This window comes from Hemitrygon akajei, chromosome 11 (assembly GCF_048418815.1).
Source record: "Hemitrygon akajei chromosome 11, sHemAka1.3, whole genome shotgun sequence".
Taxonomy (NCBI): domain Eukaryota; kingdom Metazoa; phylum Chordata; class Chondrichthyes; order Myliobatiformes; family Dasyatidae; genus Hemitrygon; species Hemitrygon akajei.
The window spans coordinates 130,102,693-130,118,468 of NC_133134.1; the positions used below are offsets into that span (position 1 = coordinate 130,102,693).

The 15,776-nt window shown below is 40.1% G+C and overlaps 1 protein-coding gene across 2 annotated transcripts in view; it reads left to right on the forward strand.

Annotated features, from left to right (window-relative positions):
* Positions 1 to 15,776, forward strand: part of LOC140736008 (ubiquitin-conjugating enzyme E2 variant 1-like) — a 98,318-nt gene that overhangs the window by 52,306 nt on the left and 30,236 nt on the right. Inside the window, exon 1 of one of the 2 annotated variants that reach the window (XM_073061682.1) lies at positions 5,526 to 5,636. The exons of the other annotated variant lie outside the window; for it this stretch is intronic. Coding sequence (XP_072917783.1) covers positions 5,615 to 5,636 — 22 coding nt within the window. The 5' untranslated portion in view covers positions 5,526 to 5,614. Of the gene's footprint in view, positions 1 to 5,525; positions 5,637 to 15,776 lie in introns of those variants that run through there. 2 annotated transcript variants of the gene reach the window in all.

Sequence of the window (15,776 nt, forward strand, 5' to 3'; positions counted from 1 at the left end):
CCATGTCATCAGAAAGGGAGAAATAGAATGCCTTACGTATGTCTGGGAAATGCGGAAGAGGAAGGCAAAGGAGAAAATATATGGACGCTGTGAAAGAACTAACAAATCTAGACGTGCGAGGTATCATTGACACTGCAAGGGATTGTTCGACGTGGAGAGCCATGATTGCCCAAGCATCTAATGTGCAAGGCACATGAAGAAGTAGTACCTCTGAGGACCTAACCTGGATCCAATATATCAATGCAGTTATAAAGAAGGCAAGACAGCAGCTATATTTCATTAGGAACTTGAGGAGGTTTGGTATGTCACCAAAAACACTTGCAACTTTCTACAGCTGGACCGTGGCTGCTTTACCATCTGTTATGGTAGGGATGGGGGTGGGGTGCTACTGCATGGGTTCGAAGTAAGTTGCACAGAGTTGTAAAGTTAGTCAGCTCTATCATAGGCATTAGCCTTCGTTATATCCAGGACAGCTTCAAGGAGCGGTGCCTCAGAAAGGTAGTGTCTATCATTAAGTACCCCCATCATCCAGGACATGCTCTCTTCTCATTATACCTCTCAGGAAGGGGGTAAAGAGGACTGAAGGCATACACTCAATGATTCAGGAACAGCTTCTTCTGCTCTGCCATCTGATTTCTGAATGGACATTGAACCCATAAACACTACTTTGCTGCTTTTTTATTTTTTTTGCACTAATTATCTTAATTATTTAATATATATATATTCCTACTGTAATTCTTTATTATTATGAAGATTTTTCTTTATTATTATGTATTGCTTTTTTTTTTGCTGGAGCAAAGTTAACAAATTTCATGACATATGCCGGAGATATTAAACCTGATTCTGATAATCCATATCAGGCCTTGATGTACTGTAACTAGTCAGAATGCTTTCCACTGTGCATCTGTATAGGTTTGTCAGAATCTGCAATGACACAACAACTTCTTAGAAAGTAGAGAACACTGACATGTCTTCTCACAATTGCATCTACTGTATGTGCTGGGCCTATGATTGGTCATCCAAGATATTGACACACAGAAACTTGAACTTGCTCGTCCATTCCACCGTAGCTTCTTTAATGAGAACTGATGTGTGCTCGCTTGACTTCCCCTTCATAAAGTCCACAGTGAGTTCTTTGGTCCTGCTGACATTGAACACTGGGCTGTCACACAATAACACTCAACCAGCCGACCCGTCTCATCCCAGTACTTCTCCTCATCATCAACCATGATATTTAGGTGACTTTGGAACTGTGCTTAACTACAGAGTTGTACATGTAGAGAGAAACATTACAATTGTTAAACAAGCTTTCATCTTTCTTTTTTTTAAGCCTAGTGGTATTTCCTCAAAACATTTTAGGCTTTCTAAACTTTTCCTTCAATTGTCTTTACATATTTTGCTTCCTCTTTATTTTTCAATAGCCTTAATTTGACAATATCTGCTTCAAACTTCTTCAGGTTTTAGTTCCTATCTCCAGCATTTACACTTTTTTATTAATATTTTTTGATTGAGGGAATCATGACTAAATGTTCCTGCCAAATATTATGAAGATTACTCTAAAATTGTAAAGGAAAGGGCAAATGCTTTGCATGAAGGCTGGTCTACTTCCTCAAGTGTTGTCTTTGCTTCCTTGGATGGAGGCCTCAGAGTTGGCCTTCTCTGGCTGTGATCTTTCCTGACTTTTCTCACTGCTGTTGCAGGTGAAGTTATCAGAGCTCTGGCCTGTTCACAGGATTTAGTTATAACCCTGCTGTGCCCTTCCAGAAATTCATCTTGGCTTAGCCAATTAGAATAGAATAGAATAGGCATCTGTTAGTCTCGTGAGACCATGGATTTGTGCCTTGGAAGGTTTGCGCCTGGGCAGGGTTGTATGGGAGACTGGCAGTTGCCCATGCTGCAAGGCTTCCCCTCTCCATGCCACTGATGTTGTCCAAGGGAAGGGCACTAGGAGCCAAGCAGCTTGGCACCGGTGTCCTCGCAGAGCAATGTGTTTGTTGTTAGGTGCCTTGCTCAAGGACACAACATGCTGCCTCAGCTGAGGCTCGAACCAGTGACCTTCAGATCACTAGACCTGATGCTTTGTCCACTAGGCCACGTGTCAACAACGTGGTCAATATGAGAGGGCCATGGCTAGTCAAAGATTAAAGAGATTACTTTATATATCGAACCATACAATGAAATGCATCATTTGGGTCAAATCAAATTGGTGATAATTGTGCTGGGTAAGTGTTGTCATGCTTCTGGTGCCAAAATACAATCCCCACAATGCACTATGCTTAACCATACATCCTTGGAGTGTGAGAGAAAGCCAAAGCACTCGCAGAAAACCCACACCATCACAGGGAGAACATACAAGTTCCTCACAGGCAGTGCCGGGAATTGAACCCCAATCTTACAACTGCCATTATAATAACATTACACTAACTGCTAAAAGACAATCAGATATACTGTAGGAGCAGAATTAGGCCATTTGGCCCTTTGAGTTGGCTCCACCATTCCATCATGGCTGATCCAATTTTCCTCTCAGCCCCATGCCCTGACCAATCAAGAATCTGTCAACTTCTGCCTTACATATTCATAAAGACTTGGCCTCCACAGCAGCCTGTGGCAAAGAATTCTACATATTCACCACCCTCTGTATAAAGAAATTCTTCTTCACTTCCATTCTAAAAGGACGCCCCTCTATTCTGAGGCTGAGTCCTCTAGTCTTAGATTCTCCTTCCATAGGAAACATTCTCTTCACATCCACTCTTTCAAGGCCTTTCACCATTTGATAGGTTTCAATGATGTCACCTCTCATTCTTCTGAATTCTAGTGAATACAGACCCAGAGCCATTAGACTTTCTTCATATGACAAGCCATTCAATCATGGAATCATTTTTGTGAACCTCCTTTGAACCCCCTCTTGTTTCAGAACATTCTTTCTAAGTTAAGGGGCCCAAACCTGCTCACAATACTCCAAGTGAGGCCTCACTGGTGCTTTATAAACTTTCCAACAGTACGTCCTTGCTTTTATATTCTAGTCCTCTTGAAATGAATGCTAACATTGTATTTGCCTTCCTCACCACAGAGTCAACCTGCAAGTTAACCCTCAGGGAATCTTGCACAAGGACTCTCAAGTTCCTTTGCACCTCAGTTTTCTGTATTTTCTTTCCATTTAGAAAATAGTCAACACTTCCACTTATTCTACCGAAGTGCATGACCATACACTTCCTGACACTGTATTCCATCTGTCATTTCTTTGTCTATTCTCCTAATCCATCTAGGTCCTTTTGTAACATCTCAAATCCTCAAAACTACCTGCCCCTCCAGCTATCTTCATATTGTCAGCAATCTTTGCAACACAATCATCAATTCCATCATCCAATCATTGACATATAATGTAAAAAGAATTGGCCCCAACACAGACCCCTGTGGAACACCACTAGTCACCGGCAGCCAGTCAGAAAAGGCTCCCTTTATTCCCAATCTTTGCCTCCTGCCAATCTGCCACTGCTTTATCCATGCAAGAATCTTTCTTGTAATACCATGGGCTTGTAGCTTGTTAAGCTTGTGGCACCTGTCAAAGCCCTTCTGAAAATCCAAGTACACAACATCGACTGATTCTCCTTTGTCTATCCTACTTGTTACTTCTTCAAAGAATTGCAACATATTTGTCAGGCAAGATTTTCACTTGAGGAAACCATGCAGACTACTGCCTATTTTGTCATGTGCCTCCAAGTACCCTGAGACCTCAGCCTTAATAAACAACTCCACCATCTTCCCAACTACTGAGGTCAGACTAACTGACCAATGGTTTCTTTTCTTTTTCCTCTTTACCTTCTTGAAGAGCGGAGTGACATTTTGAAATTTTCCAGTTGTCTGGACCCACACCAGAATCTAATGTTTCTTGGAAGATCATTACTAATGTCTCCATGATCTTTTCATCCACCTCCTTCAAAACTCTGGGGTGTACACCATCTGGTCCAGGTTACTTATCTACCTTCAGATCTTTCAGCTTCCAAGAACCTTCTCTCTAGTTATGGTAACTTCACACACTTCATGCCCCCTGACTCTTGGAACTTCCACAGTGAACACCATGCAAAATACTAATTCAATTAGTCCATTATTTCATTGCCCCCATTACTACCTCTTCTAATAACTAATCAATTAGACCTCTATTGTGGCCATTGACACCTGTTCTTGTCATACTATCACTGATAATAAGCTCAGATAAATGTCTGGCCTAAATAGTCTTATGGGTTTGGATTTACCACTACTCTATATTTGCCTAACCTTCCCATCTGTCAATTCTAAAGAGCTGCTTGGCCACAACTAAGAGGACCGAGGACAAGAAATGCATGGGAATATTACCACCTGCGGGTTCCCTTCAACCTGCACGTCGTACTAACATGAATTAATTTACTTCATTGTCATTGAACCTAGATCCTGAAACATCCTCCCCAATAGCATTATTGGAAGATCCGTCACTAGAAAGACTAGTGATACAAAAAGTACACCACCAACTTTTCAAGGACAATTAAGAGTGTGCAATCAATGCAGACCCTGACTGTGATGCTCACATCCTGAATTATGAATTAGAAAAATTCCATTTTTTCCTCCTATTTACTTGAGTCAACTTTATTTCAAACAGAAAATTTGCAGTGAATTATTTATCTTTTATCAGTGAGGTGCTTTTTTCATCATCAGTCCTGATGAAGGGTGTTGGCCTGAAACGTCGACCGTTTGCTTTTTTCCATTGATACCGCCTGGGCTGGTTCCTTCAGCATTTTGTGTGTGTTGCTTTGGGTTTACAGCATCTGTAGATTTTCTCATGTTTGTGATCTAAATAATCTGTTCTGTGCGTGGTGTTAGTATCTCGGTGTCATAAGATGCCTGATGTGCCTCAAACGCATCTTGAAAGGCAGCAGTCACTAGTGCCAAGTGGACAATGAGATTTGTCGTGGGTCTGAGGTTCTTGATCTTCAAAAAATTGAGGCTACTCCTGCTCATTTTAGGGAATGGTGAATTTTATATTTCATGAAATGGGATGCAGACACGTTTTCCGTGGTTTTACCATTTATAATGAGACGGTAGTGTGATGCAACAAAGCGAGGTTGGCAAGAGTCTTTTTTTCATCTGTAAACTTGAGTAGTACAAGGCTGAATGACCACGGTTTTGGAAATCATCCTCGGAGTTGCGATACAAGTTGCCCTTACGGACAACAACATGTCTTAACAGCTTTAAATACATGCAAATTAGTCTGTCAGGCCAAATCCTTCTTGTTCAATGTTACCGCAATGCTCCTTCCGCTTACGAAGACTCGCTGAATACAAAAAAAAACGAACAAGAGAAAATCTGCAGATACAGGAAACCCGAGCAACACACACAAAATGCTGGAGGAACTCAGCAGGGCCTCGGCCCGAAATGTCGACTGTTTACTCTTTTCCATAAATGCCTCTCGGCCGGCTGAGTTCCTCGAGCATTTTGTGCGCTAGGTACCGCTCAGCTTTCACAAGGCACACCCGGCCGCCACTCAGCGCAGTGCGCCCGCGATGCGCGCTCCCGCCGCCAGTTCCCGCGTTTAATGACGTCACGACCGGCGGAGGTCAGCAGCGACCGGTAGCGACACAAGATGGCGACCACCGGGAGCAAGAGTGAGTCGGGCATAGGGTGTGGGTGTATTTTTTTTGTTAAATCTCCCTTCACTTTATAAAGGCTCCTACTTGGAGTCTGCTGGGGTGAGGAAGCGGTTGCTCGATCAGAATGCGGCCTTTCCACGCGCTTCTGGGAGCTGCTGGTTCTAGGGGAAGGGCCCAGGGAACCGCGTTCCGCAGGTTAGCCCTGGAGCCTGCGCCGTCTGTGTTGGTCTGGGCAACTTGGCTTGGTTTCCTTTTCACTGGGGAAACTGAAACCCGTCAATCGCCTGAGCGGCCTGCCGTATTTATCAGCGGCACAGAAGGGGTGGGGAGAGCGGAAGCGCGTTTAATCAGCAATAAATCATTGTCCGGCGGGGTCTTAACTTCGTGAATGTAATCGTATGTTATCGTGTTTGATGGCAGTCTGATCTCGGCGGAGGGAGGTTGCCGTCCCCAGCCTGCGCTCACTTTCCTGTGGGTGAGGCTGCGCTGCTTTTTTTTTTGCCGTTTACTGGGGTTCACGCGGTTGCCTGCAAGTACGTAGCACACGCAGGCCAGCGTTCTGCTTCCTCCACGGCCCTATTTTGGGCTCCCCTCCCCCCTCGGGACCTTTTTTTATTAGTTTCAAACATCTGCTTAAATATTTCAAATGTAATTGGGATGTCCATTAGCAGTTTCTTTGTCGTAATTTTTTTTTAGATACTCGTACTTATTCTTGATACTGCAAAATCTTACTCTGCAATATCTATCATAGTTGTTAAACTGTTTTTGGAACCTTTATATGATCACTAGTTTGTGTTTTGTATTTTGTAGCATTTTAAATTTTGGCATTAAATGTTAGAATTTAATTTATGAATATTGACAAGTTGAGACTTTTGCTTTCAAGCTTCAGTAAAGTTTTCACTCAGTCTGCTTTAGAATTCAAAACTTCAGGACCTTACAACTTAGTTTGATGATATTTATTATTCCGAGTTTTGTGTCCTTTTTTGTATTTGAGACAAGATTATTTTTTGGTTAATTTGGAACACCGGAAGGAGACTATACAGAAATGACTAGTTATTGTAGTTGATTATTTCAAGGAATGCTAAAGAAATTAGAACAGGAACTTTTTTCCTCAATTTCTAAATATCTTAAGTGATGTCTCTTGTAGTGGATGACTATTGAGTTGCTATTTTAACATTTCTGATGAAGTCTGACAATAAAGATGGCAAAAATAAACAGTACCAAGCCAGTTTTTCTACTACTTAATGGTGGGCAACGTTGTAAGGTGTTTAATATGCGAGTAAATCTGCTGATAGATGTGTAGAGCTAATATTTACTGCTTGGATTGCTTGTAACTCAAATGCAGGTGTATTTAACTGGAGAATATAAAGTAGTGATGAAAATAACCAAGTAAGTGTCAGTACTGTGTGTAATAGAATAAGGGGGATATGCCATTGTAAATTATTGAATATTGAAATACCTAGATAGAGTGGACTTGGAGAGGATGTTGCCAATAGTGAAAGTTTAGGACTAGAGGGCATTGCCTTAGGATAGAACAGTGTTGCTTTAGAACAGATGAGGTATCTCTTTAGTCAGAGTTTAGGGAATCTGTGGAATTTTGCCATGGATAGGTGTGGTGGCCAAGTCATTGGGTACATTTAAAATGGAAGTTGAGCAGTTTTGATTAGTGAGCAGGCAGAAGAATGGGGCAAAAAGAAAATAAATCAGCCATGATTGAATTGTGAACCAAACTCAGTGGGCTGAATGGCCTGAATCTGTAGCGGCTGGAAATCCAGAACAAGACACAGAATGCTGGAGGGACTCATGAGGTCAGGCAGCGTCTATGGAGAGGAATACATATTTGATGTTTTGGATTGAGACCTTTCATTAGAACAAATAATTCCTGTCTATAGATGCTGCCTGACCTGCTGAGTTCTCCAGCATTGTGTGTGTAATGCTCTGCTCCTATGCATTAGGGACTACAATTTCCTATGTTGGACAAACATAAGAATGTGGTTATTCAAAGAGGACTCTAAATAACTTCATAAGAAAGTCATTTAGCCACATGCATAGTTGAAATTGAATGTAATTGAAAAGGATGTGAGTAACTAAGCATCAAGCAGAGAGATGTGGTGTATGCACAGATTTTTAAAATGGAAGAGAAAAGAAGTTGAGACTAGAGTTTAAAAACACCAGGATATAATTGAAGTAGTAGTACTACTTGTTCAAACACCTGTTTAGGCTCTGATTGGAATATTAAGTTTTAAATTTTGGTAAGATGAATAAGTGTGAGGCAACACCAGAGCAATGGAGTTTTTAATTACCACGAGAGGAGCAGCCTACTTAGCCACTTCCTGTGTTGTTAAATTCTATGCGTATACTTTGGTGATTTTCCTCCCTTTGTATCTTCCTTTCAAAACCAGATGAGTATGAAGTTTTTGTTGTTTTCATATATCAGCCTTTTTAAAATTGGACATTAATTTTGATTTTTTTTCTACATCATCCTCTGGAATTATCTATTTTTCTGATATGGTACTCCTCGGATGGAAAGAATATTATAAAAAATATATATTATAAAATTTTTGGGTAATCATTGCAGCCACTTATTTGGGAGTACTCTTGAGGAACAAAAAAAAAACTAATCGACAAAATTCCTGGGATTTTATATATTTATTTGGGGCACTATGCCACTTAATTGGAGCAGGATACTTGCTGAACAGTTTCTGACTAGTGTCAGATGCCTGTATTTGTGTGGCTGTTAGATGCTACACCATGATTGGATCAAACAGTTTTTAAAATAGCATCAGTTTGTGGTCAAAAAGCAGTGACTTCTGTCACTGATAGTTGGCGAGACATAAGCAGAAAGACAATTCCTAACTGCCTTGTTCACTGTCGTTTCAAGCAATTGTGCTTGGAGATGCTAGAAATGGCCAGGAATGAAAGTGAAGCAATTTCATTACAGCATAGTAGGAACAACCATCTTGAATGTTACAATGAAAATTAAGAGGATGCAGTTGTTGACAGCATTGTATAAAATCAGTCCATTATCTGTACTAGGTGTCTGCACTGATTTTGTTCACTGTATGCTCTGAATAGTTGACTAATAGTTGATAACTATTAGGAACTAATTCAGTTTTCTAGTACTGTTCTAATTTGTTCTGTATTTCATTTAAATACAAAATTTGTAACACAAATTGCCTTTTTCATAGAATTAGTTAAAAATATAAAAATTTAGCTAAATGGGCGGCTGCTAAATTGATGCAAAATGTACTGGTCCTGATGTCCCAATTAACTGGAATCCACTTTTCTGGAAGTTTGTAAGAATATGCTGAGAATAAACACCAGGTCTGCTGCTTGCTGTATGGAAAGTTGATTGTTTCCACTATATAGTATTGTTATACTATTTTGGCTGATGTTACTGGTGCCATTTATTCTTGCATCTTCTACTTTTAATTGCATCATTCTGAAGATATGAAGTAGATTAAACAGATTCTATCTTGCTCCAGTTTTATTTCTTGCTATTTGATAAAGATTTTCAGTATTTGTTTTACCAAGTAGATGTTGAGTCTGTTAAAACTCCAGCGCTTTCAGCTTCAGCCGCTGGTATTTCTGCTCCCACTCATGCATTCTCTGTGGAATATTTTGTATTCTTATTTGTAAGAATGCCTGTGTCTTTATTAAAATAGTATTGGTTTACATATTTTGTCTACTCTTTTGTAGAATCTTAGCTATCTAAAGATTGAGTTGTCTATTCTAATTTTGGATTTGATGCTTTTTTGCTTTAAGATTTTTAAAATTTGTTAATGTTTATTAAACTGCTCAAATACTGTTTTATTAGGTAATTCCTGGAATGTTGGAGTGCAAAAAGTGAATAGTCTATAGGGAAAAAATCTGAATTATTTACATTTCTTAAGTATTGCCTCGATGTTAAATGGGGTTCATTTTCAGATACTATATTAGAAACATAAAATGGAAGCATTGTGAACATGCTCACCTTTGCTTTCTTAGTAATATAACTACTGTGGTGGCTTTTTGAAGGTAAACTGCAGTGAGAGAAATCAAAGGGCAAAGGATTGAGGTTTTTGTTAGGATTTGCAGTGTTGTAAAGCAACAGTGGGTCATTGGAATTGTCTTGCAGATCAGTCATTTCATGACAGAATAATCTCTTTCGACAGGTCGTCTCTACTTCCTGTATTTCTATGAAGGGAACATAAATTAGTCTTTTGTTGAAGGCAATATAGACTAAGTTGTGTAAAAGTAGTCCTTGTTTATTATTGTGGCCAATGCATTGGTCTTGACTCTTTTTTGGGAGGGGGTGGGGTTGGTGTCCTGAATTGATATTTGGTTAAAAGCGAAAAAGAATATGTTGTATAGCATTGTGGTTTGTTTTTGAAATCCAAATTCTATTATTGCTAAATTTTTATGTGGCAAATGTAGTTCTTCACTGCTTTAACTAGAATGCTTGATAACTAGGTGATTAAATATCCCATCATAAAATGCTCCAATTTCCTACATCACTCTTTGATTGCACTGGAAATGGATAGATTGTGTTAGAGTACTGTACTGCACTCCTTCCATTTTAAATGTTGGTTGCTATTTATAACATCAGACTTGGCTCACTAGTAGTACACCATTGCTGAGTAAGGCCATGAATTCATGGAGGCTGGAGTTCATAATGCAGGTTGATTGAATATTGAGGGCTGCACTATTTATGCCTGCTTGCCTGTCTGCTCTGCTAATTCCTTTCAGTCAGTGTTTATTCTGCAACAACTATCAAAGGGACAAAGCCCCAAAAATGTTTAGAACAAAAATGGGTGCATTCATAACTGTAATTTTAATCTTAGTATTATGATTCAAATTATTCTTTGTTTATATATCATTTTTTAAATTGTTTTAAGGAAGAGATCCTAGGGCTAGAAATTAATTTCTCTATCCCTGGGTAGTTACCTGAATTTATTCAGGTGACAATATTTAAACATTGTAATTGCTGAATTGGTTAGGTGTATTATTAGGCAGTGTCCTTTAGGGCTTGTATGTTTGGAGGTTCTTGTCAAGGTGATAGGTGAAGCTTGGTAGGTGGGAGGGTGAAGTAAGAAGCTGGGAGGTGATAAGTGGAAAAGGCAGAGTCCTCTTCTCCAGCCCTTTGCCGTTTTTATTTAACATCTCTCAGCTTCTTACTTCATCCCTCCTCCCCCACCCACCTGGCTTCTCCTTCTAGCTTGTCCTCCTTCCCCTCTTTCCACCCCCCACCCCCACTTATTCTGGCATTATCCCACTTTCTTTCCAGTCCTGATGAAGGATGCACTCTGCCCGAAATGTTGACCGTTTAATTTCCAGAAACTCTGCCTGACCTGCTGTGTTACTCCGTGTAAGTCTGTATATTTGATATAATTTGATCCTACTCACCTGCTTTTTCAAAAAGCTTTTAAATGGAGCAGAGCAAGCCAGACTCCTGAAACAGACATTCTGTTTGGATTTTCATCATTGCAGGTAAGGGAGGTGAAATGATTTGGAAATGCTTTCTTTGGGGGTAGGGAATGTGGGATTAATATCACTTCCATTTTGCATGATTTCTATTTTATGGCTGATCAAAAGAAGAGCATTCTTAATGGAATTGAGAATATGTCCATGTGTGAGAGCACACAGAAACCCACAGTAAATGAGGAGTATGCACTGTGTCCCAAACTACCTGTGTACCTGCATTGTCAAGCATCTCTGTCCCCCCTGTGGCAGTATCTCCAGATCCCACTGTAGCTTCTGACCTCTTCAGAACCCATAGTGCAGAAAAAGGTGCAAGTTATCTTTAATCCTGCAGGAGTGCCCAAGAAGAAAGTAGGTGTTGCATTGTTAGTTGTCTGTTGTTTCTGACAATGACATTTGTGTATCTGAAGAGCTGCACAGAGGAAAATCCTGTGCGGGAGGAACTTTATAGTGGAAAAATTTCTTGCACTGGGGCAGTTCCAGTTGACTTCAAAAAATTTTGGTCCAGTGGTATGAAAATTGTCGTGACTAGAGACTTCCTCGACTGCAGTGGATAGCCATGAGGCCTTCTGTGCCTTGTCGTGCCCTTTGCTCTCCAGGAAGCGTTGCAGTACTGCCTTTTTAGTCGTTGGATCTTGTAGTTGATCTAATCTACCCAGTCTGCCAGAACTGGCTTCACATGTTGGGGTAGATATATTCCTATCTCTCTGAGGTTGGAGGTTCCCGGCTACCCTCACCTGGTTTAACCCGCCTTTCGAAGCTGTGTACCAGGGTTTGGCCAGTGTCACATGCAAACAGTTAGAGCTAGGTGGCAGGTGGGGACCAAAGGTGGATGAGCTTCAGCTGGGAGGAGGACAACAAGCCCACATACTGGGGTGCTACCCCTCCCTGGATACCCCATACACCTAAGCTAAGTGACTGAGAGTTTGTAAATACAGGACAGTAAACCTGGACCTTGACCATGCCTCTTCAATATGGACATAGTTGTCAGATATAGCACTGCTTTCTGCTTCCTCATCGCTCAGCCAGTTAACTAAATAACTGATTATTTGAAACACCTTAATGAATGTATATATAAAACTGAGGTTTAGTTTCAGTTTGCTAATCATGAATTAACTGGTGGTGGTGTGTTATAACTAATTAAAGGGGAAATGTATGATTTGCATTAACGAAGGATCTATGCTCATTGTTCCTGAGTAGATTTAGTATCAAGTTTATTTCTTTTAAATAGTTTTCCAAGCAAGTTAGTGAATATTTCAAGCTCACATCAATTGTATTTTGACAATTTTTGTCCTTTGCATTGCACAGAGGTTAAAACGAAACCAGCATTGAGGCTACACTATTTGTACATTTTTAACCTTGCATATTTGAGGGTGGAATTTATACCTTCTTGGTAATGAATTTATGGAGGATTTGAAATGGGTCTTGGTGATAGTAAACACATTTTGCCCTGATAATATATTTTCTACTTGGCACAATTGAGTTAGTTTTGGTCTTTTGGTATGGGACTGTATATGATTGAAAAGAAGAAATAACTTGGTATGGCAGTATTTTAAAGATATTTGACAAGCTTAGCAGCTGAGTTGCCACAAATTGAAGATTAGCTTTATTTGTCACATCTATACCAAAACATACTGTGAAATATGTTGCTGCATCAGAGATGTGCTGGGGCAGCCCCAAGTATCTCCACACTTCTGGCACCAACATAGCATGCCCACAACTTGTTAACTCTAACTCGTACATCTTTGGAATGTGAGAGGAAACCCATATGGATAAATGACCAACTCATTGCCAAAGTCAGAGGTTCCCACAGGGTATCAATCATATCAGTGGCCAAGAGCAGAGTGAGCTCCATCTATAGCCAGTGCCTTGTAGCACTAACACATATTGTGATGAACAGCGTTGACAGAGGTCATTGCTATAATGAACCCTTGATTGTCAAGAACCTCAACCTGCTGATGCAACAGGTCTACAGCAGACACAATCTCGTTAGCTCTGTCGTGCTGCTGTTTCTTGATTTCAACTTGGTTTTTAACACCATTGTCCCCTCACTAATCACTAAGCTTCAAATCCTGGGCCTTTACCTCCGTCTGAACTGGATCCTTGACTTCCTTATCGGGAGACCACAATCAGTGCAGGACATTTTCTTCTCGCTGGCAATCAACACACACACCTGAAGACTGCATGCTTACCCACTGCTCTACTCTCTCTACATTCATGACTGTGGCTGGATGTATATTCACTGACACCTCTGGCAGAATGCCTGATGGCAGTGAGAGGGCATATGGGAGTGAGATCAACTGGTTGTATTCAGTGTTAGAAGACTAAGGAACTGAACTTAAGGAAGAGGAAATCGGGAGAACCTACACTTCCTCATTGAGGAAAATATGGTGGAAAGGATGAGCAGCTTCAAGTTCCTTGGGTGTAAACATCTCATATGATCTACCCTGGGCCGCATACATTGAGGCATTGTCAAATTTTGAGAATGTTAGATTTTTAATTGAGTTATTTATGGAAATTTTGGCATTTATTGGCTGATAGTGTTGTCAATGATGGGATGGGATGAGTGGGATGTTGCACATCACTTGCAGCAGATAGTCTGTTTAAAGAGTAATGGTCATTCAACATGTAAATTGTTATTTAGCCCACTCCACATTGGTCTGTAGCCACAAAATATTCTTTATCAGCTCTTTGGCTTGCAGCTGTCTATGCCAGGTGATTGAATTGTTCACCTAGACACTTGACTCTGCTTTCACCACCCTCTGGGTGAAAAGGGTATGTCTGCATCCCTCTAAATCAATGTATTTTAATTTTATTCATGTTTGGGCATCACAAGTAACATTGGCACAAGCAGGGAATTTCCTGGTCTGCTCATGGTTTCATTGTATGCAACCAAAATATGTAACTGAAAGAATGACCCCATGTAAATTATTTTAATTAGTAATTATGGATTAATTAAATGATTGTCTTTTGTGTGGTGTCATATTATCGGTTATATTTCAATAGGAGTTTGTGGAGATTTGGTAAGTTGCCAAAGACTCGAGCAAATGGTTGGGTTGAGTTGTTCTCTGGTCTTAGCAATTTACCGTAGATTCCGGACTACAGAGTGCACCTGATTAAAAGCCGCTGGCTCTAATTTTAGAAAAAAAATCAATTTTGTACTTGTACAGGCCGCACCGGATTTTCGGCCGCAGGTGTCCCACGTTGTAATATGAGATATTTACACAGAAAGATATTACACGTGAGGATTTTTTAACTTTTAATTAAATCCATATGGTAACATAAACAAATACATATTGCAAATGCTTTTTTTCGAACCGTGCCTGTAACGCGGCTACTTTTAAATATACGTTGCGTATACTTTTTTACTGAACAACATTCCAATATCTCCTAACGACTGGTAAAAAATATATATACTGCAGCCTACCAGGAAAAGTTATGATCGCCTTTAACTTAAAAGCAGCGTTCGCTCAGATCCAATGCCGCTCGCGTAATGTGCTCGCCCCCTCCTTCCCGTTTATCGCAAACTGGTATTTTTCCCACAAGACGCGGCGAAACCGGGTGTGACGTCATAGCATCCCGCGATGTAGTACAGAAAACAAATATAGTTAAAACACTTCTAACTTTAACTAGAAAATGAATTACTAAGCGAAAATATTATAAACTAAATAACTGCCATAAAGGCAGCACAATGCTTTTCTTCGAGTGTTTTCCATGTTGATGAGGGTGAGTACAAATGACTGATTTACAATAATTTAATTGTGAAAGTGCGCTTGATTTATCGTACAATTTCATTGGACCTCTGTGAACTACTCATCAATTTTATTGGTCTACTGTTACGAGGCAAAATGTTTTTGGCGGCATGAAAAAAATCATGCATTAGCCGCACCGTATTAAAGGCCGCAGAGTTCAAAGCTGTTCAAAATGTGGGAAAAAAGTAGCGGCTTATAATCCGACATCTACGGTACTTGCAAATGTTTTGTCGTCATACTAGGAGACATCATCAGTGCACTGTTAATTGTGGTGGTATCCTCCGAATGCCTTTATATACTTGTCAACCAGCTGATTGGTTGTCATCACGGAAACTCAGTTGTGATGTAGTCTCATCACTGATTAGTTGCAAGGCAAACTTTGTGTGTTGTGGTCTGGAATTTTGCCTGTATTGGCTCATAAATAGGATCTATCACAACAAACCGAAAATTGAAAGTAATTGTGAATATTCAGCAGGCTGGTTGCAGAAATTTAAGAAAAGGCACGACATTATATTTTTAAAGATTTGTGGTGATAAAGTGTCTGCTGTTTGTGAAGCAGCAGAGAAATTTATTGAGTTTGCCAAGATCGTTGTCAGCGTGTTAGATTTTCATTAGCTTCATCAGTACATATGGATGATGAACAAGGGTAAGGCAAAAGCTGCCTACTAGCAGCCATGCATTCAGGGACTGAAATTATGGTGATCCCAAGTTATTTCATTATATATTCCAAAATTTGAACCATTTCTTGAGCCAAGTATTTTAGATAAGGGGTACTTAACCTGTACTTTAAGAAGCCAGCATCCACTGTTAAGAACCTTCACCATCCAGGACATGTCCTCTTCTTGTTACTGCTACCAGAGAAGAGGTGTAAGAGGTTGTTTGAGGAACTGCTTCCCTTCTGCTGTCAGATTTTTGAACAGACAATTAACCCATCGACACTACC